General features: G+C 32.2%; 4 protein-coding genes across 4 annotated transcripts in view; 1 reads left to right on the top strand and 3 right to left on the bottom strand.

Annotated features, from left to right (window-relative positions):
- Positions 1–161: 161 nt before the first annotated feature.
- On the bottom strand, positions 162–4,158 carry LOC146528342 (uncharacterized). Its single transcript, XM_085203122.1, has 10 exons — positions 4,107–4,158; positions 3,716–3,828; positions 3,289–3,440; positions 2,967–3,049; positions 2,502–2,719; positions 1,951–2,118; positions 1,442–1,600; positions 1,178–1,350; positions 775–852; positions 162–303 (listed from the first exon to the last, which is right to left on the bottom strand). Exons 1-10 carry the CDS (start codon positions 4,150–4,152, stop codon positions 162–164), a joined length of 1,332 nt encoding a protein of 443 aa, XP_085059248.1. The 5' UTR covers positions 4,153–4,158.
- Positions 4,159–4,882: 724 nt separating this feature from the next.
- Positions 4,883–9,480, bottom strand: LOC146528341 (uncharacterized). The gene is made up of 10 exons (XM_085202815.1): positions 9,471–9,480; positions 8,945–9,090; positions 8,488–8,639; positions 8,216–8,298; positions 7,764–7,981; positions 7,110–7,277; positions 6,467–6,610; positions 5,765–5,937; positions 5,375–5,452; positions 4,883–5,078 (listed from the first exon to the last, which is right to left on the bottom strand). The coding sequence occupies exons 1-10, from the start codon at positions 9,478–9,480 to the stop codon at positions 4,883–4,885; spliced, it is 1,368 nt and encodes a 455-aa protein (XP_085058941.1).
- A 656-nt stretch (positions 9,481–10,136) lies between these two features.
- LOC146528340 (uncharacterized) lies at positions 10,137–14,405 on the bottom strand. The gene is made up of 10 exons (XM_085202813.1): positions 14,377–14,405; positions 14,053–14,060; positions 13,652–13,752; positions 13,220–13,365; positions 12,765–12,841; positions 12,319–12,536; positions 11,807–11,971; positions 11,289–11,444; positions 10,778–10,950; positions 10,137–10,179 (listed from the first exon to the last, which is right to left on the bottom strand). Exons 1-10 carry the CDS (start codon positions 14,403–14,405, stop codon positions 10,137–10,139), a joined length of 1,116 nt encoding a protein of 371 aa, XP_085058939.1.
- A 2,715-nt stretch (positions 14,406–17,120) lies between these two features.
- The window catches only part of C15 (homeobox protein C15), a 35,992-nt gene continuing 31,272 nt past the window's right edge, over positions 17,121–21,840 (top strand). Inside the window, exon 1 of the mRNA XM_085203351.1 lies at positions 17,121–17,872. Coding sequence (XP_085059477.1) covers positions 17,323–17,872 — 550 coding nt within the window. The 5' untranslated portion in view covers positions 17,121–17,322. The remainder of the gene's footprint in view (positions 17,873–21,840) is intronic.

Raw genomic sequence — 21,840 nt, 5'->3', positions numbered from 1 at the left:
TTCTACATTATAATGATTAAGACTAGACTAAACGAACGTGTTAATTATACCCTTTTGTTTGTTAGATAATTACATATAGAGATTTATGTATATTTATTTTTGTAATTTACATAAATAAAAAGCTGAATTATTATTATCTCTTTATTAGAAATAAAATACAATTAAGGTGATTTGCTAGTGTTAGCTTTAATAATAAATCCGCTGTCTGGGAACACCTTGTCACCAGATACCACCTGGTCTTCGCTTGCCCTTTGGACAATGTCTGGAACTGTTGACTTAGTATCCAATTCATTTTTGGCTGGACTGTAAAAAAATAAATACATACAATAGAGAGAGATTTGAATGAGAACGTTTTGGTTGTGGATTTAATTCCCAAAGAGGGTACAGTCTTCCTTTTATCGTTCTACAGACAATATTATATGTTGATTTCCACAACTTAACACGCAACATCCCGAAATTTAGATTGAAATCGGGAACGAAGTCTTAAAAGTGCCCGTCTCGTCATTTCTTGCTATATAGAAAAAATCGTTACTTTTTTTTGGCTGTAGCTTTTTTTTTATTTTTATGAAAACTATAACCGATACCAAACTACTAGGTACTAGTTCCCCTCGGGGAAATTAAGTTTTTAATATTTTCCTTTCTTCGCTTTAGTGTGCAGCAAAACATGGGATTGAGTTCCGCTTCTTAAAAGGCAATGCCTTCAGAATTCAAATGAAAATAGGAAACGGAATTTCTTAAGACTAAAAAAACGATTATCTACAGAAAAATGAATACCCATCCGGATGATTTTTCCACGAAAGCACTTTTTCTTCGTGAGTCACGCCTGATCTGAACTGTCGCCTGCATTTGGGCCTGTAATTACAGAACAGGTTATACTAACAAATTATAAAAATAGAGAATTAAAAATAAAAGAATATGGCCATAACTGTCATCGTTGTAGGCAGTATACTTATAAGTAAATAACATTTGGCGTAACCATAACTATAAACCATTTTTGAAATAATATTTTATATGTCTGAGGCCGTCGAATCCACTAACTGAAAAATTCGACGGAAGGTGGGGAACGGGGTGTCCTAACACTAACTTTCTTCTGCCTACCAATTTATACCAACAGATATTTTGGCAAGAAGTAAATTTAAAATCAAAATATTTTATTATAACAAGAAGAAGCTCTTACTCCAAATCCTTATAAATAGCGCAAGATATAAACTGTCGGTTCTTATAAACGCTGGTGTAAAGGAAGGGTCCGTAACACTTGTTGGTGCGTTCCTTCACCAGACACGCAGAGATGACGCCGATCACTACCGAGTTTACCCCAGTACCGTACACCAGTGGGCCACCATGGTCGTTCTGGTAAAAACAATGTATTTTTGTATTAATTTGTTCTTTTAATCATAGATAAGTAGTTCAGATATTTTCTGTTTTTATTAAAATAAAATACCTCACAAAATCCACCATCTGCTTGTGATGCGTATCGCCTGCTGTCATTGTAAGCTGAATGTAAAGTTAAATTTGTGGGAACTTTCTCAATTATTTTCAAATCTCTTCTTGCGTCTTCATCATCAGAGTAACTTATGTCTTGACAATCTACATATTTTTCCTGTTAATTGAAAATCAAAAGATCAATCAAATCAAATCAAGAATCAAAATCAGAGAGCCCAGTGGTCTGACTTTAATTTATCTGTGCGTCTTTTTTTAGGATGAGTACAAATGAAAAACAAATCTGAGGATGAAAATATTTTATATGTATTAATATTTTTTACTGTCTATCATTGTATATTTTTTAATATATACTTAGAGTGGGTTTTTTTAAAAAAAATAAATAGAATAAAAAAATATAATTTACAACCAATTTGTTTATTCCGCTACTTTTTTCTATTAAATGCAGAGCTATAGCACCCAAGTAATCAAAAACAAACTATACCAAACATAAAATAATTTAAAGCATACATTACAAATCTCTGACATAGTTTGTCCGATATCCTTAGTGCAAACCATGTAGTTGTCAATAATGTTGTGATATCTGGACCCCCAGCGACGCTTGCATCGGTTCTTAGGAATGATTTCTACGTGAGCCTCCAGAAGATTCTGCTGATTTTCTTTCCTTCTGTTTATCCACTGAATAAGATAAAGATGATTAAGATAGTTCACTAAAATTATACGTAAAATTAATCTACCTCCTCTAAATAAGGAAAGGTATTTTTCATGTATCAGTGACTTATTTTTTTAACCTTCTGTACTTACTGGGAACTATTGTAATATATACGCAAATATAATGATTGGAAAGAATAAATCATAAATAGAAATTAAGTGGGTCGTGGCACTACCCAAAAGACCTAGGAAAAGACAAATAAAAAGAAAAATAAAATCATACATTGCATCCATCAATATATATTTACACATCCGAGGAAGTAATTACAGATCTATGAATGTGATTAAACTTTTATGAAGTTATAAAATTTTAAAAAAAGTAACAGGAACAATATTTAAATTCAACTTACGTCATTATATCTAGAAGTAGTTCCCCACCCAGATATAGTGACCACGGTCCCAGGATTCTCTAAAGTTTGACTTTGATTGTTATAACAAATTGGCTTAGGAACGAACTCGCATCCTCTGATACGCCGGTTGAAGTCAAAGCCATCTTCTATTTTAACAACTGCTATGTCGTTGTTCATCCATCTTATGTTGTCATTTTCGTGTCCGTCGAAAATGTAATCTGAGAACGAAAAACGAAAGGGTAGACAGAGGAAATCTAGAACACTCTCCCAAGTTTTGAGACAGTAGGTGGAGCTCAGCGCCGCGTCTGATCTTGAGCCAGAGCTAAAAAATGGAAATATTTATTCCTCCGAGTGCCAAATTGCAACCACGAGTGACGGGCTTACAATTACACCCTATACCCAGTGAAGAAGTCTTTCAAAGTTTTAAGAAAATGTACGAAATATTATCACGTAACAAAAACTTACTTTTCGGAATACACTTCCAAATAGCTTTCTTTGCACCATTTTTGATACAAGGGTTATTATAACGATCGTCCTCATCAGCATATCTAAAAGTAATATTTCAATAAGTACGTGTATAATAATAAAGTCAATTGTTAGCTTTAAAACAATACAAAGATAAAAAATAGAAAAAAGTGTGTCTGTATATTATGTAACATTAAATATTTCATTTCCTCGACTGGGGCTCGAACCCACAACCTGTCGAGTTTACACACGTTTATGCCCCTACGCCAGGACGGGCCTCAATCCATTTTTTTCTTAATATTTCAAAATTCACATGACTTACTTATAAGTGCCAGACACTACGTAGAAATGTTCCGCGTCTTCGATACAAGCTGCTGACGTCAGTATGTACTCCTCGTGGATTATAACTCCGCCGCAAAGCCACGTGCGATAGTTTTGAACTTTTTTGTTGGTCCGAGGTAGTTTGAGATACACCTGTAGGTACATTGTGAAATATTTTAGAAATAATTCATTCCCCCGAGTGGGAATCGAAATCACAACTACCGTACTTGCAATCAAACACTGCTCCATTACGGCCTTAGAATATTTATAATTATACATACTCTTACTAATTAATACTATGGGACGTTATTTTCCAATATTTAATTGAAAAACGGAGAGATTTTCTTTCTCTGTGTCTTTTACATAAAATGTGCTATGCAGGACATTAAGCTAAATTGGTAGTGATACATTGCATAATTTATACACACCATGTAAGGCCTGCCATCTGTGACGTCATTTCCGTGAATGATTCTTCGTGAATCATTCAGTATTTTTGCAACATTTTCGGGTATATGAGTGGCGACTTCAAGAGAATGTACACCTGGAAGTATATTAAATTATTATTTTTTTGTATTTTCAACGGCATTGTAAATAAAGCTGATTATTATATAATGATTTTTCTCATTTTATTTACGACAATCTCATATTTCCTAAAGTTTTGGCCTCAAAATTATTTGTGGGAATCAAACACGTAATATATGTACGTAATTAAGTCGTATTATAATAAATTAAATATTATAAGAACATAAATCGAAGGTGTTTCATGAGCCTTTAAGAACTTTTAGGATTTTTTTATGTTTTAATTATTTAGATACTTACTCAAAAAGAATAAAAAACATAAACAAAAAAGGTAAACAACTGTCATTTTCACTAACAACAACGTAAAAGGAAATTAAATTACTTCATATATTTAATTACACGCTTTGTAACTCTAAAATAGTTAAGATTATCAGGAAACTTAAAATTTAAAATTGTACATTTCATTTCAATGGAATTTTGATCACATCCTGTTAAGATGAAACGAATAAAAATTTGAACATAAAAACTTGACTTTTAATTAATTTAAATATTACATACGAACAATGTATATACTATATATGTATATAAATGGAAACCATTATTTATTGCCATTAGATATACCAACTATATTTTATTTTATTCTAAATAAGAATTCTAAAATATTAAAAGTCCGTCTCAGGTGATTGTGGGTTCTTTTGATTGGCGGATCTAAACGCTGAACTTTGAACAGAAGATACTTATACGAGAAATAAATATCCTTTGAGAGGATATCGAACCCAAAGCCATCTTGTCAAATGTTGTTCCTTTGACATTGAAATTGACTTCTCTACTTTTGGTTCATTTCAAAAAATTTTCTGCATGGTGGTGGAATTTACCACAGAATTATTTAATCAGATAAAGAAATAATTTAATATTATAATATTTTTTTTATTTTCGACAACTTAATTCATCAATAGTCTCTCGTACTTTTATTTTATGTGAAAGTATATTTCTCATATTAATAAAATAATATGAGCCTACAACGGATTCAGTATAAAATAAAACTCGTACATAAGTCAAGGAATAATATATATTTATTAAGATAATTTATTTGAAACGTTGGTTGTACTTGTATTAGATTTAATCAAAGGACCTTGAAATGATCTCAATATGACTCCTTCATGTTTAACGATCGTGTCAAATGATGTAGATTTTTTAAAATTCGAATGTAATTTCTCGTCTGTTTTATTTCCCACTCTTCTTTTGTCTTCTTTACGCACTCCCTTTGTTGATCTTGAAATATTATAATTACTCTTACATATATATTTAGCTTAAGGTTATATCATATATTCCGCACACAGGGCTGGTAGAGGGAATCTGGTGTTGAGACATTCCGTTCCTTTCCTTTCCGCCTTATCTTCTACGCATTGTACGATAGGTCGCGGAAGTCGATGAAGTGTTTATCTTATTACCAGAGCACAGAAATGGAAATATTTATTTTCCCTGAATGATTTTCAATTTAGTAAGTAAGATATAGTTATGAAAAATAGCAAGTAAATAAGGAAGTTAGTTGACGAAGACTCTCATACCCTTCGTTAAAGTCCGCCCAGTTGAGGTCTTCTTCTATGTACGACAAACCGGATCTAAACATTTTGCTGCAGTCACGGCTGTAACAAAAGAATCCTTACCATGCTGCTGTTAACGAATATTATTTATAAAAATTAACGATATATGAATGTCTGCTTTATGTAAGAAAATGTTTTTTTTTCCAGTTTCACGCTATTTCCCGCATTTGTCAATATAGACAGGGAGAACCTAATGTCCAGACACTCCGTTCAACTTTATTCTTTAAAGTCCATCTAAAGTTACAGTTGCACTTTATCTTACTGCGACACAGGAATAAAAATAGTTCATTTTACTACGTGGAAATCAAACTCACGACCACCGGGTTTTACAATAAAAAAAAAGCAAAATCATACGCAAGATCCTTATAAATAGCGCAATCTATAAGCACTCGGTTCCTATAGACGCTCGTGTAGAGGAATGGTCCGTAACATCTGTTGGTCCTCTCTTTGACGAGGCACGCTGATATGATGCCGATCACCACCGCGTCTGGACCGTCGCCGTGTATTAGTGGACCACCGTGGTCGTTCTGTGGAAGTTAATTTAAGTATTAAAATTTAAGTTGCCATCAATATAGAAAATTAGAATATTTGGTTTGGATTTAATGATTATTTTATTAGAAAGATGCTAAGTGTACAAATAATCCATGTTTACTATTTCTTTATATCTTTACATAATTATTAATTTTCCTAATATATAAAATCGAAAGGTCACTCACGCATCACAAAATCTCAGAAACTACATGCTAGGAATCTTAAATTTTGCATAGGAGTTACTTATAGGACGTAGGTGCTCGCTAAGACGGGAATTTGCAATATTCGATTTCTAAGAAGTTGTTTTTGGGGTCGAAAGTTTGTATGAAACTTCGTTACTACAAATGTTAGGAGTCTCAAATTTTGCATAAACGTCACTGGGACGTAGTCATGAAGACAGAAATTAATAATAACATAGTTCACGCGGGGGAAACCGCGAGCGGGCCGCTAGTTTACGTACCTATACATACGGGTTTTCATGCTTAACTATGACAATTTAAAATCCCTTTAAAGTAAAAAGTTAACCTCACAAAATCCACCACTGGAAGCTTGTTGTCTTCTTCCAGACTCGTTGTGATAAGCCGAATGCAGAGACAGCTCTTTAGGACTAATCACGCGCCGAGTCTCTTCGTCGGAATACATTATGTCTGTACATTCTACGTATTTATCCTAAATTTAGAATGAAAAGATTATATATTTAGAATTTTACATTAAAAAATGAAATATTAAGAAATTCCATTATTGCTTCGTTGGATTTCATTAAATTATGCAATGGGTACAGGTTTGAATTGAATCGGAGACTGTTTAAGCTATTTTTTAAGCTCTCTCATATAGATTATGGCTTCCATAACTAAACATGTACTTTAAAAACGCGGAAAAATCAAATAAAAAAAAAAATCTAAATAATTATATAAAATACTTTACGTATTTAATATATCTATGAAAAGGAGCACCGCGATCGACACAGTAACTAACTTAGTTTAGTTGTCAAACGATAATTTAAAATATAGATATTAATATTTTCATTTATTTATATAGATGTAGCATTCGGCAGAAAGTGGGGAACGGAGTGTCTTAACACTAGGTTCCCTCTGCCTACCTTGCTGTGTGCGGGATACAGCGTGAAGCTGAAAAAAAATGTAGATATATTATCCTAAAAGCTACGTACGCGACAAGCTTCACTCAATTCAGCAATAGTGTCTCTCGTACAAATCATATAATTATCTATAACGTTGTGGTAGCGCGGCCCCCAGCGCTGTTTGCAGGTCTCTTTGGATATGATCTCCACTGACGTCTCTAGTAACTCCTGAGCTGAACGGCTTCTTTGGTTTACCCACTGAATTATATTTAAAAGAAATTATATTTTATAGGAATCGGTGGTGTGTATGCCTTAAATATATTTTATATATGACTGGACCTATTTAAATATAAAATGGTGTTAATATTTAAATGGTTCTTCAATGCTTTCATTTTTCTTTCAATGCCGGTCCGCTAGTAGCTTCATATATATGAATTTAAATTTTGAATTTGAATCAAAATAATGGCGATTGGCACGAATCGCGGGCTGTATTACAAATTTGTATTACGAGTAGTGTTTAGTAGTTTATATCAATAGCAAAGATATAAAGCAAAAGAGATACTAGTAGAGTATCAAATTGCAAACTCTTCTAAGCTCTACTCTGCTGCTTCTTCTATTCGAAGTAAAATATTTTCCACTTAAACACCTTAATTAAGACTAATTTAATTTTGACAGCCGTCTTATAAGTTTCTCACAAAGATTCCTTTATTATATATTTTAATATTATTAAAATATTATACCTACATCATTATATCTATCTGTGCTACCCCAACCAGCTATAATACCAGAACTTCCAGGACTTTCATATCGAGCCGTTTGATTATTGTAACAGATTGGTTTCGGGACGAAGTCACAGCCTCGTATGCGTCTCGTAAAGTCAAAGTCGTCCTCAACTTTCACAATAGCGATGTCATTGTTCATCCATCTTATGTTGTCGTTTTCATGACCATCGAATATATAGTCTGTAGGTAAATTTGTAATATAAATAAAAAAAATAACACGTAAGTAATCTTGTCTTCATATAAATAGGTATCCCTCGAGTTTCCATAAAATGAAAAAAATGTCAATAAAATGAGCTTATATTGTATGTTAGAATCAACCTCACAGTCTAGCTTGGTAAATGAGACCTTCTTGGCGCAGTGTGTAAGGGGTAGGGTGGTAGGGGAAACTAAAAAAAAAACTGATAATAAACTTACTCCTGGGAATGCACTTCCACACAGCTTTCTTAGCTCCATTTTTGATACAAGCGTTATTATAACGGTCGTCTTCTTCATTATGGCTAAAAGTTGAAGTACAAAACTATTATTATTGTTAGAATATGTATAAATGGTAAACTATGTAGGATTTTAGCATTTTTGAACGGAGAACGGAGAATATTGAATGGAGAAAGGAGTGTTATTCTAGATTCACTGTGCCTACCCTTCTATATAAGAAGGTGTAAATCAACAAAAATAGTTTTAACAATTACCTGTGAGTACCAGAGACAACATAGAAATGTTTCGCGTCTTCTATACAAGCAGCGGAAGTTAGTATGTATTGCTCGTGCACTATAACTCCACCGCATAGCCAACGACGGTAGTTTGAAAATTTTGGATCATTTGTGGGTAGTTTTAAATATACCTAGAAAATAATATTTACAAATTAATCAATATTCGGAACGCTATATTAATAAAGAATAGAACAGAAATAAAACAATACTTGATCAATATTTTTTATGGTTATATACAAAATATACCATATAAACAATCTCAAAAAAAAAAAAAATTGGAACCTCCACAGAATCATATTGTTGTCCGTCTGTCAGTATGTCGGTATATCTGTCGGTCCCTCTGCCAATATAATTTATCCTGAGATCACGTAGAGGAGTCAAGCTAAAATTAATATTAATTATCCAGGTCCTATGGAGCACCTGACTGTCTTCATACCATGTAAGGTCTGTTATTGCCAGATTGTTCTCCATTAATAATCCTCCTAGTATTGTTTAAAATTCCTTCGATTTGAGTAACATTAGTGTTCAAAAGTATATTTTTTGCATCCAACGGCAAACTTTTTGCATTTAGCAGCTCTACATCTGCAATGGAGAGAAATAAACTTATACAAATGTTACAAATAAATTTTAAAATCAAAATACGCCTACCATGTGGTAGGGTAAGCAGAGGGCGCCGAATGTATTCTTTGCCCAATTTCTGAGACATTATGTGTTCCGGGGCGGAACTCAGCACCGCTATCACCACCAATTTCTAAATCTATGAAAATAATGCATCCCTACTAGTTGCAATCGACTACACAATTCACGTTCACAATCAGTCGCCGTCTCACTGCACTACGACGGCCTTAATAAAATAAATTATATAAGAAATAAAAATAATATTAAATTCATACCAATTAAAATGAAAAGTATTGATATTACGATATTTTCTATGCATTTTCTACTTTTTATTTTACATATACATAGCTTCATAGTTGTACAAAAATATGGTTTCGTATAAGTTTAACTTCATATGGACATGGTTACTTAATATGTTGATTAATTTCTACAAACTAACTTCTAGTATGATCGATTTTATACATTAAGATATTTTATGCGTTTTTCTTTTTTTTACTGGCTTTGGTTTTTGTATTATATTTGTGTTTTATTTTTTTTACAATGTTGCATTCTACAAGTTGAGCACTTTCATTTGGTTCCCTATAATGGGTTGGTTGTGCAAAAAAAAAAATCTTATTTGCTCTTTTGTGTTTTCTTAATATATTTATTATATGTTACAGTTAAGCCCTTTCATCTGATGCCAATACTGGATGGGTTGTTTTGAAATATGTTCTCCACCATCTTGTAACAGCGACCATATTAGATTGACAACAAAACTAAAATTATATGATTGCATTATCATTGGCAAATAAACACACTGAGAAGTGGGTGAAATTTAAGTTACAAGACCACCTTCACATACAAACATACATACAAGTAAAGTTAAATAAAAGCTTATAAAAAAATTCATTTTTTTGAAGCCGGATGGATATAAAAAAAACAATTTGATATTAAAAATATGTTTTATTTTTCTTAATTCTTGGTGAATACTTACAACCTATGATATCATAGCGTCATTGCATTTCTTGCATCTATCTATCGACTTCTAAGTTTCTGGAATCTTCTCTTTTGTATCTAAAAATGATATGTATATAAAAGTACAAGTATATAAAATGATATATAAATAATATTTTTTTTTTAGTTTTATTAACATAATAAGGATTATTAAATTTTTATAGCTAACGCTAGCTCACATATGTATGGCAGGGTAGTCATTAGGACTCTAGTGCTATGATACTCTAAAAATTTTCATTTTGGTCAAATTTTCAAGGCATTGTGTGCTGAATCGTGGAAATCAACGTTGAGCTTTGCCTTACTATTTAGGTAGTTATTTTATTCCCCAGAGTGGGAATCGAACCCACGACTGTCGCGATCACAGTCACACCATTGTGCCACCGGGCTACAACAGTGTCAAGTTGTAAATATTAATATGAAATAATCTATAGTCATTATTACTCAACGTTTGTCCAATTGTAATGCGTTTCAACAATCTTCTTCTTTCCTGATTGCCATAATCTTCTGCATGTTACCCTGTAAATTAATTTCTAGTATAAATATATAATTATTTGAAGTAGTATACTTTAATAATGTATGGAAGGTGCTTAATGAGTGTATGGAACCTTAAAGATGGTTAATTATCAATATCCTACATAAACAAATACTAAAAACATACTCCTTATCCTTATTAATGGCACAATTGATAACATTCCGGTACTTCCAAACGCTAGTATAGAGAAAGGGCCCGTAACACTTGCGGTTCACTTCTGTGGTCATACACGCCGATATGATACCTATTACTATTGAGTTTTTACCGTGACCAGCTATTAGAGGGCCGCCGTGGTCGTTCTGGAAGGAAATTGTTATATTAAATAATTGTTTATAGTGTATCGCTGCATCCCAGATATAGCAGGGTAGGTGGAGGGAACCTAGCGTTAGGTCCGTTCCCCACTTACCGCCAAATTTTTGTGGCATTGCGTGTTGAGTGGCGGAACTCAACACCGGGCTTTATGCTTATCAGAGCGAAGAAAGGAAAAAAATAGTAATTTAATCTCCCAAGCGGTAATCGAACCCACAACCGTCGCATTTACAATCATACGTCACGACGTCTCTATTTGAAATTCTAAATTATAGAAAAGAAAGTTATTAGTTATAATTAAACTCTTATGTCTTAATTTACAACTAACCTCACAAAAACCACCAGATAATTGCTTAGATCTACGCGCGTCACTAAAATGTCTCGCTGAATGTATCTCCATAGGCAGTTCTTTAAAGAATCTACGTGCTCTTGGTTGCTCTTGTTCATCTGAATAAACCAGCTCCTTACAGTTTATTTCTTCTTCCTTTTTCATTTATGGAAAGAAATATAAAATTATTATTCTTTCATTATAGAATGGAAATAAAGAGTTTTATGGATCTTTTGACACTATAGTAGCGGAGATCGCAAACGTCTGAATAAATAATGGTCTGCTCCACTACCATCATAAATTCTTCTACGCTTGTTATAGCTTATTTATGTTGTTAACGTTTGTATAATGAATTCTAATTTTCACTCATTTTTTATTGTTTAGATTACATTCAATGTTCTTTATATTCAAAGTACATTAAATTCATCATAGAAAGTTAGGCAAAATTTAACTTAAACTATTTAGTCTAGACATCAACTTAAAATAAAAAAATACCTAAAACTTAAAACCATATTTACCATACATAAAGCTCCATCACTGCTAACATCATCCTTAGCGCATATCATGTTCTGGTCAATGATGTAGTGGTAGCGGTCGGGCCAACGCTTCTTGCAATTGCTCTTAGATATTAGCACTACGTCAGTCTCCAGGAGTAAAGGAGAATTTGCTGATCTTTCATATGTCTAGAATTTTATTATTTATGTGTTAAAATTCCAGTTCAGTCTGAAGTTTAGGCCAGTCGTCGCGCAGGAGCACAAAGTGTGCCAGTAAACGCAATTTGGTTATGGGTTCAATCTCCACTAGAGAAATTTAAATATTTATTAAGTTTATATTTTCATTTCTTCGCTCTGGTGTTGAGGCTCTTCACTCAACACGCAATGCGTTCAAAATTTGGCGATAAGTGGAAAACGGAGTATCTAAGCACTTCTCTCTATCTACCGTGCTATATGCGGAATACAGCATGAAGCTGATTTCATTGGATTTCATTAATACATTAATTTTAATTATTACAATAACATTGAAATCTTACCGAATCAAATTTATCAATGGACCCCCACCCAGCTATAGATCCTATAGTTCCAGAAGCTTCCAAATCCTCAGATCGATCGTTAAAAGCGATCATACTGGGTTTGAAGTCACAACCACGGATACGACGGTTGAAATTGAAGTCACTGTCTACTTTGACAACTGCTATATCGTTTTCCATCCAACGTATATTATCAAAGGCTTTTCCATCAAATACGTAATCTTGAAAAATAAATATTAGACATATATGAGTATATTATATACTCTCTAAGATTTTTGATTTTACAAAATAAGGTACTTTTTTAATTTAAATAAAAAAGAGATTTAATTTAACTCCTATCGTTTTGTGCTTGAGTCCCTTTAACATCTAATTCAAAGCGACAGTATAAACTGAGCATGTATTAATTATAAAAAATGCTAAATTTCAGACATTATAACGAATAGTCTTACCTTTTGGTACACATTTCCAAACTGCTTTTTTTGCACCATTTCTGATGCAATCATTTTCTCTGTCTTTAGGTAACCACCTGTTGTATATTTGATACTTAAATATTTAAATTAATAAATAGATACTTATCATTTAAATTGAAAGCTTTAAAAAAGTGAATTATATGATAAATCCTTGTATATAATGAACATTTAATGTACAGGCGATACAGTTTTGGAAATAGCGTTTTATTCCGCCATTACAATTTCGCCACTCAACAAGCAAAGCCTCCATAGAATTCGGTGGAAAGTAGTGGGAAAGGGAAGTCTTTTAATGGGAACCGATTATCTTTACATTAGGTTCCCAGGTTCCCTTCTGTCTGTGCTATGTGCAAAATAAGCGTGAAACTAATAAAGAAAAATAAGTTTCAGAATTTGTAAATATAAATTATAAAACAATACAGGAAAACACTAGTTACTTATGAGTTCCTGAGATGACATAGAATTGTTGTACGTCTTCTATACAAGCTGCAGATGTGAGTATATACTGCGGATGTATTATGACCCCTCCACAGAGCCAGTTAGGTTCCTTTAAGACTGCGTTTGGTGCTGGGCGCAGATATACCTTGTAAGTGTTAAATTTTATTATTTCACTTTACAATACAAATAAATACTAATATTGTATTTATGTATTCATATTTTCTTTTAGCTTGAATCAATCAACTTGCACTTCATCAAGCACAGATTTGAATTAGGCCACTTAACACGTAAGTGAGGAACGGAAGTGCTTTAATGAGAACGGAGTGCCTTAACACTTTAACATTCAATGTCAACCCTGCTAACGGGATACAGTACGAAGCTCCTAAAAAATACTATTGCTTATTGTATATAGGTATGTATGTACTTCTTACCATATACGGCCTTGTTTCACCGACCTCAATACCCTTTAATATTCTTCTCGTTTGATTTAATAATACAGTATTTTCTTTTAGAGCTATGTTTTGAATGCATTCTAAAAAATACAAAAAATAATAGAAACACTATTTACTGTAAAAATAAACTATTTTCTTTTTTTAGAAGCAATCAAAAAAAAAACTGACGTAGAAAACTAAAGCTTAATTTGTTGATAGTTTTCCGAAATTCCTATGGGAAAACGCGAAAATCTAATTGTTGACGTTCATAGAATACTTCGAAATATAAAAATTGAAGATTTCATTATTTTTAATTTTATTTTTTTAATGTTTGAATAGATGTGTAGGTTAGCTTAAGTGTTATATAACATTTAAATATAAAACATATTTAAAATACTTACCTTTCCCACTTATGAAAAAGGAAATAATTAAAACTAAAATTTTATTTTTTATCATCTCTCATAAAAAAATTATATACGTTCTATACGTTGAGCCTCAAGCAAATTCATTTCACGCTTGAGATAAGCTTATTAGTAGATACGCGTCTAACAAAAGTTATGTATTCTTTATTTTAAAATTGATATATTCTGAATTAAGTTTTAATAACTAGTGTGTTGGTATAAATTTAAATTTTTAAAGTATTTTTTCTTTCATCGTTATAATATGAACACATAGCACGGTAGACAGAGAAAATCTGGGAACCTAGCATTAAGCTTAAGACACACCGTTCCCATTGAGTCACTTCCTTTTCCATTTTGAACTTTTTTCCGTGAACATGACATTTAATTTACTGTTTATAATTATAAAATAGAATTTACTCTATTATATTACTTGCATTAAAAAAAACAAAAGTATTTAAATACTTAAATATTTATTTAAACTTAGAAAAGGAATTAAACATGCTTAAAACGTGCTAATTTAGGGAAAGCACCAACAGATGGCAAAGTTGATAATTTTCACTACTCACCGCTAGATGTCGCATAGCGCGTTTAAACCTTTAGTTCACGCATATGGAATAGATTATATAAAGTAAAATATATGAAATAGTAGTAGTAGCTGGTAATAAGTATCATTAACCAACAATAGCAAGCATCACACAGCTTCTGTAAACGTGACCGCAGTGGGTTGCGGTCTAGCAAGACAACAAAGCGTGGCGTTGAGTCCCAACACTCAACACCAAATGTCTCAAACGAAGTGTCTTAACACTAAGTTTCCTCTGCCTACTTTGCTATATGAATATAAAATAATAGATACGTATAACAATCTGGAATAATAATTATTAATAATTCCCTTCATGGAAAATATCCCTTGAAAATTTTAAATTTTAAAAACACGTATGGTCTAAGCTGAAGTTTTGATTGATTTGTTTATGTGTTTCTTCTAATTTTTTAGGGAAAATTTTTGTGTTAATAAAATTTAAAGGGTGGACAACTATGGACTGGTGGACTATTCTAGTGTGGGCACGGACCATCCGGTCTACCATTGCCATTCCTGCGTCCGTGTATAATCAGCGTATACGTGTATGTATAGTTCTATATTATATTTATTTATAAATACTTTTAAACAATATTTTTATGTTTTATGTACATTATACATAGTTTTTTTACATTAAATTTCTAATAGTATTTACCATCCTAATGACATGCGCACCCCCTAATAACTTTTTAAACACATTTCCCTCTACTCCCTACTGCTCCCAATTTTAATAAATATAGGTACCAGTATAGCAAAATAATATGTAATTTAAACCCGTGTGTGTAAAGTAAGCAGATGATAATACTAACTCGTAGTTTGTGATCATAAATTATATTGCAATACATAGGTATAGGGGTTGTGGGTTCTATTCCACCTTAGTAGAGTTTAATTGTTATTTTAATATAGTTCTATTTTTTGGGTTCAACCCAAAGGTGAAACGGGACCATATTATTAAGACTATACTGTTTGTCTGTCTGTCCGTCTGTCATCAGGCTGGATCTATCTCATGTATCTACCGTGATGGTTAGAAAGTTGAAAATGTAATATTGTTGCCGTTATAACAATACAAAATAAAATAAATATTTATTTTGCTTATAATTATTTATTTGCATGTTTCATTTTTTTTTTTAATTTTATTTCACTTTCAAGATGAAAATAACATCTTTAGGAAACATAATAATTTGAACTCCTGCCTCAAATCCCTGGTTCAAATACTGCTACGCAAAATGTTATACGTTTTCTAAAAAAGCATAAATAATGCTACCTGCATTATCGTAGAGCGGTGGCGGTGAGCGTGATCAGTGATCACATTGGCTGTTGTTTCAAATGTCACTTGAAAGAATCGTCTTATTGAAGATATAGACATCCCTTCTCTCACTTCGGTTTCTTAAGATAAAATGTTCTTTTAGTCAGCATAACAGCTGTAGCAGTAGTATTTGAATAGTAAAGTAATGTATTAGTATTGCCAGAGGCAATCCTGGTGCAGGGCCACAAGCGACTGTAAATACGATAGCAAAAATGAAGAAGTGTCTTAATAGAATTGCATAGAAGGGTATGCTGAGGGAACCTAGAAAGTTAGTGTTAAATAGCTTCCAAGATTCCCTCGGCCTACATTTCTATGTGCAGGATAGGCACTGCTATGCTGCTATATGTATGCAAGACATGGCTTTAAGTGCAAGAGATGAGATGAAAAGGATAAATAATAATTAAGAAATTATGTTATGTTTTCACTTGTAACGAGTATGTACTAAACCTACATATCAATCACTATATCTAAACAATACCTTTACCAATTAAAACAAACACCACCAGTTCTAAGTGAATTAAACTAAAATCTACATCATTTTATGAATAATTCATTTGAAATTCGAACACACGTAACAATTATTGTAAAAGCAATATCATTGTTGTTTATCATCAACCAGCACCCTTTACCACTCCGCTGTCCGAACCAATACCATAAACAAGCTATCTTCAACCATGCATTATACTTATCTATGACCGGGTATTTTATTATAAAGTGCATTGTCTATGGAGCTCGGTCGACCCAACGTAAATAATTTAACTGTCTTAAAAGATTCAAAAATAGTTCCTAACATTGCCCCCCCTTTATATGTTCACCATTTGTCAGGCCATAACTGAATTTAAACGTTACAATATTGTGTGTAACGCCCCTTCACGAAACTATAGATGTCTCTTTCTAATGTATATAGAAACTTTTGTTCAGAATATGTACGTCTCGCTCTAGTGATAGATCCTTTATGTGTTTACGTCGTTTCGAATTTGGGTACTGAACTGTTACTACCAGGTATTTAATATATGAATTTGTACTTTATTTTGTTACACATAAGGTTGAGATTACTATGTGAATTGGTGTTATGGGGGAAGCGTTAAAGAGGGACGACGTTAGAAAGAGAGGGAACACGTATTCTGTTAAAGTTAGTGAGTCCAAACGAGTTTTTATGTTTGGAAATCGTATTAAGCTTTTGTCGGAAAGTGTTCCACTCAACATAGTTGAGGCGTTTGTGCGGTCACTATCACGTCGGGGGCTGATTGGCTCGTCTTCTATACTATCTGTTCGTTTGTCGCGTGCGGACTTAACGCCGGAACTTTGTTAACAAATTATATTAATAAGTGCTTCTTTATTTTTAAATATGCCCATTTTCCAGTGCTAGAGTGTTAGTGTTTCGGACAAAATGTCGTCAGTACATTCTGATGACGATCAAGAGGAGATTAATGTGGACTCCGACAGTAGGTTATCAGGTCAATATGATAGGAGTATCGCTTCCGAAGACCGCGATTCTGAACATAGTTTTAACGATAGATATAGGGATTCCCCAAATGACCATATGACTGATACGCAACAGCGGGTGAACCTACCGTTCAGTATATCCAGGTTGTTAGGGAAACAGTTCGAGGACATTGACAAACGTAGGAATTCAGGTGAGAGTGACGACCGGAGCGATCAGGACACGGAGTCAGAGAGTGCTAAGGACGAAGCTAAAGACACAGGATTACCAATAAACTTTACACATAACCCTGGACTATATCCTAACTCTAGTTTGTTGTTAAGACCTGGACTCAGTCTGGGCGGTGGTTACGGGTTCCCCGGTAATCCAGGTGTCGTTAGAGTGCCGGCTCATCGGGCGTTAGGCGCTTTGGGGGCATGGGGTGTCGCCTTAGATCCCATGAGGCAAGCCGCAGCCGCGGCTTTCGCACATCAAGTTGTAAAAGACAGACTAAATGGTAAGTCTAGACTAATATATATTTATACATACATACATGAAAATATAATTTTATTTTTTAATTAAAGCAACATAAAATTTAAATGTACATAATAAAAACTTTTTAAGAAATTTACATCTTAATTCAGCCAATTAAGTCTAACTACAATCAACGCCGAAATACAAACATGGATTTTACAACTATAAAAAAGTACAAACGAGGTGACTAACATTTTATGTTAACGTCTCAAATACCTGACGTCTCCAAATATTATCTCTTACCCATAAATCTTTTTAAGTAGTATGTAAATCGTATCTTTACTTAGCAGATAAAAGGGAACCAGATTTTTGGACAAAAAATAAATCGCTTTCAAATGTTCTTTTTTTACTAAAATTAATTGTATAGGTATGTTATTAGCATAAATGCAATATTTAATTTTGTATGTTGTCATGCTTTTTTAAATATAGCTGGACTCATAATTGTCAATTTAGAAAATTGAAGAAAATTATCTATTTAGAATATGGACATTCGCTCTGGTATTAATTTAAAATAGCCTAAAACTCTAAAAAAGGCAATGTTTCTGGTACAAAACCAGAAAAAACTAAATAGTGAAGTATCGGCAAACACTCGATTGTCTATAAAGTAGCGTTGTCAAGCAATTATAGTGACACGTCAGGGGTAACTTTTTTGGTTTCTTTCCGGTCACGGCGCCTACGCCATAGTAATTTGTCGCGGCGATCCGGGATTGAAAAAAAAACCTTTTCGGATCGGGGAAGCCTCTAGCAAATATAGGTCTATTATCTTTTTTATCTGTTTTTTTTTTAATTGTAGCAGTAAATATTAAGGTAAACTTTGTTTTATTATTTATACTTAATTTTCTTTTATTTAAGTTTGATTTAGTTTGATTTAGTTTTATTTTTATTCATTATATTGGTGATGTACACAAACAAATTTACATACAATAATCAAAATTATTAATTAAAGTCACAAATTAGTTAAATAAAAAATGATTTAAAACTCTGATATTAATAATACTAAGATTTTCGTTTGATTAACTAAACATTGTTAAGCATATAATCACAATAGTAATTCTGATATTTTAGACTTTTTTATAATAGGTTCATATAAATAAGCCTAATAATATTGCCAGTTCTTTAACTTACTAAATAATAACCTAAATTTTTGTTATTTTAACGCCCGTGAAATAAATTATATGGAAAGATATTAATTCATGAAGAGTATAGAAATAAATATAAGTTGTTTATATGATACAATGTATCAAATTATTTAACAAAATAGAAAATACACTCAAAGTTAGCTAACAAATAAAAGAGTCACGTACCATTTCTGCTAAAAAATATCAGCCAAAAAACCAATTCTATCAAATCTGCCTTTGGACGCGTGTGGAAATGAATTAGGTCTTTTTTGCGACCACCCCGGCTCTGAGGAAGTGCGGACGTGCACTCTGTAATTGAGAGAATAGGTAGCGTGCGTCGGGAACCTTACACGAAAAAACACCTTTGTCATTTTAGCGCCAATTTATGTGTCAATAATTTGACAGTTTCTTTTTTTTTATTAGTTCCGTCGTCGTCGCACAAAGGATTTGGGTTTTGGTGAATTGTGTAGATTTTTTTGTTGTTTTAATCGGTGTTTGTTATAGTTATAGATTTTTCCTATTCATATTAAAATATTCTTACAAATAATATTATATATTCTTAATCAATATATTTTTTTTTAATATTTAGTAAATATTTGCTAAATATTATATGCGTTTCAAAATTTAAAACCATTGTGCGATCTGCTTTGAAATGCTATGTTTATCAAAAAAGTATAATTGTATTTTTTAAAAAATACTTATAATATTTTCTTGTTTTTTTTTGATTATGTAGATACAAGCACTCTGCCCAAAAATTTTCCTTTTTATATTGATAAAATAATGTATAGCCATTTTTAATTACCTGATATTTTGTTTTTGACATACTTACTGACTTAAAATAATATATTATTATGTCAGAGTAACGATTGAGAAATGTAAATATATGAATTCAAACATTTCTCAATAAATATATAATTATCTGTATTATAACAATACAATCCCTACGCCCTACTTCTCCTACGTGCGTCGGACATACTGACATGATGACGAAATGCTCTTGGTAAACTTACTTAGTCATTATGATGACTTCTTAAACCATTTATTTTGAACAGCGTATCTGTCATTATTTAATTAAATAACCGTTGAATATAAAATATATTTTTTATATTTGTTAATTAGATTATATATTATATTTATCTATAAGCATGAATATATTTATTTAAAACGAGTTTAATTAAAGTGCTTTAAATATTTAAAATTAATGAAATGGAAATATTTAAAATATTTTGAATATTAATTGGACGTTGCTAAAACAAGTGAAGTCGGTCATTTTTTTGTTGAATCGATAATTTCGAAAGTACAAAAGAAAATGTAATGAAAATGTATATATTTTGTTAATAGAAGCTAAAAAATCTTAGAGATACACGTCTCTATCACCCATCATCTAAAATCCGCCAATGTGCTTAAAACGCTACAAACAAATTGAAGTTACCTAATACAAATATTTTTTTTCGCTTCTCTCTTTTCACTGTTTCTTATAAAGTTACGTTTAGTTCCGTCTCGCTTTTTATGTTTTTTCGTGCATTTCGCTCCCAATTACGATGTTTTATTTGCCAGACGCCAGAAATATAGCCATTAAGTACAAAATACGTCTATTGTATAGCTGCTTTTGTTTTTATAATAAAATATATAATCTTTAGTATTATAGTGTCTGCTAAATTGTATGTAGATATAAAGGTGTTCGTACCGCAGTGGTAAAGTGTCTTACTGTAACTGGATGGTTATAGTTTTGATTTCCAACTTTTCTATTTCGATTTCCTCTTTTTTTTCACGTATATCATTTTGGTTAAACAGATTTTGTAAAAATAAAAAAATTGTTTCATAGTGTAATGCATATAGAGCCTAGTGTTAAGATATTCCGTTCTCCTTATTTCTGTTAAGTTTTAAAAATATTAGGTACGTGCTGTGTGACGAACTTCGACGCCGTGAAAAACCTCCCCGGGTAAAAGCACCCTGAGAGGTTGTCAAACTTATGACCATCTTATATACTTAGATATTTACCAAAAAACCCATTAATTAATAAGAAAAAAATATATAATAAATAAAATTTTATTGGGCATTATAACTAGAAAGCTGGGCAAGCATCAGGTCATCTGGAGCGTATCTGAGTGGGATGGTTAAATTTGCGGTGTACGCTGTCACTTGTTTAGTTTTAAACAAATAGTTGTCCAATAGATAATAGGGGAAAAAATACATAGCTACTGAGTTTTATTAACAACTTATATTTAACGGGTTTACTTGATTCTTAAAATTTTGAAGATGATTAAACAACCTAATGCAATAACAAATAATAAATTAGGTTTGCATTTTTAATGTAATGATTTGAGATCCTTTGATTAGAGATAATTAGTTTGTTAATATAATAGATTTGTAGATAAATACACTATACTAGGCATATAAGTAACTATTGTACGTCTTCTCAGATACTTTGTCGTTTTAATATTTAAATCTTTTATTACTAAATTGTAATAATAAAAATGAAACCCACTTTTTAATAGATATTGCAAAAAAAAAACAAAATTAAATCAGCTTCAAGCTGTATCCCGCACAGAGCAGGGAGGCAGAGGGAACCTTGTGTTAAGACAATCTATTCCCCACTTTCCGCCCAATTCTGGAAGCATTATGTGTTGATCGCAGAACTCAACACCGCGCTTTGCCTCGACACCAGAGCGAAAAGATTAAAAAATAAATTTAGATAAACAATTCATTTCCTCAAGTGGAAACAACCAGTCGCGTTTACAGTCACACTTTGTGGCCCTTCGTGTGGTTTGTGGTGGCTACTGGCCTCACCTATAAGTACCTAAAGATAATTATTAGATATATGTAAATATAA

Source organism: Heliconius melpomene, chromosome 19 (genome assembly GCF_056956725.1).
Source record: "Heliconius melpomene rosina isolate 202511_hmr_F chromosome 19, ASM5695672v1, whole genome shotgun sequence".
NCBI lineage: Eukaryota > Metazoa > Arthropoda > Insecta > Lepidoptera > Nymphalidae > Heliconius > Heliconius melpomene.
Note: the sequence above shows the minus strand (reverse complement) of the source record. Positions and strands in the feature narration are given on the sequence as shown.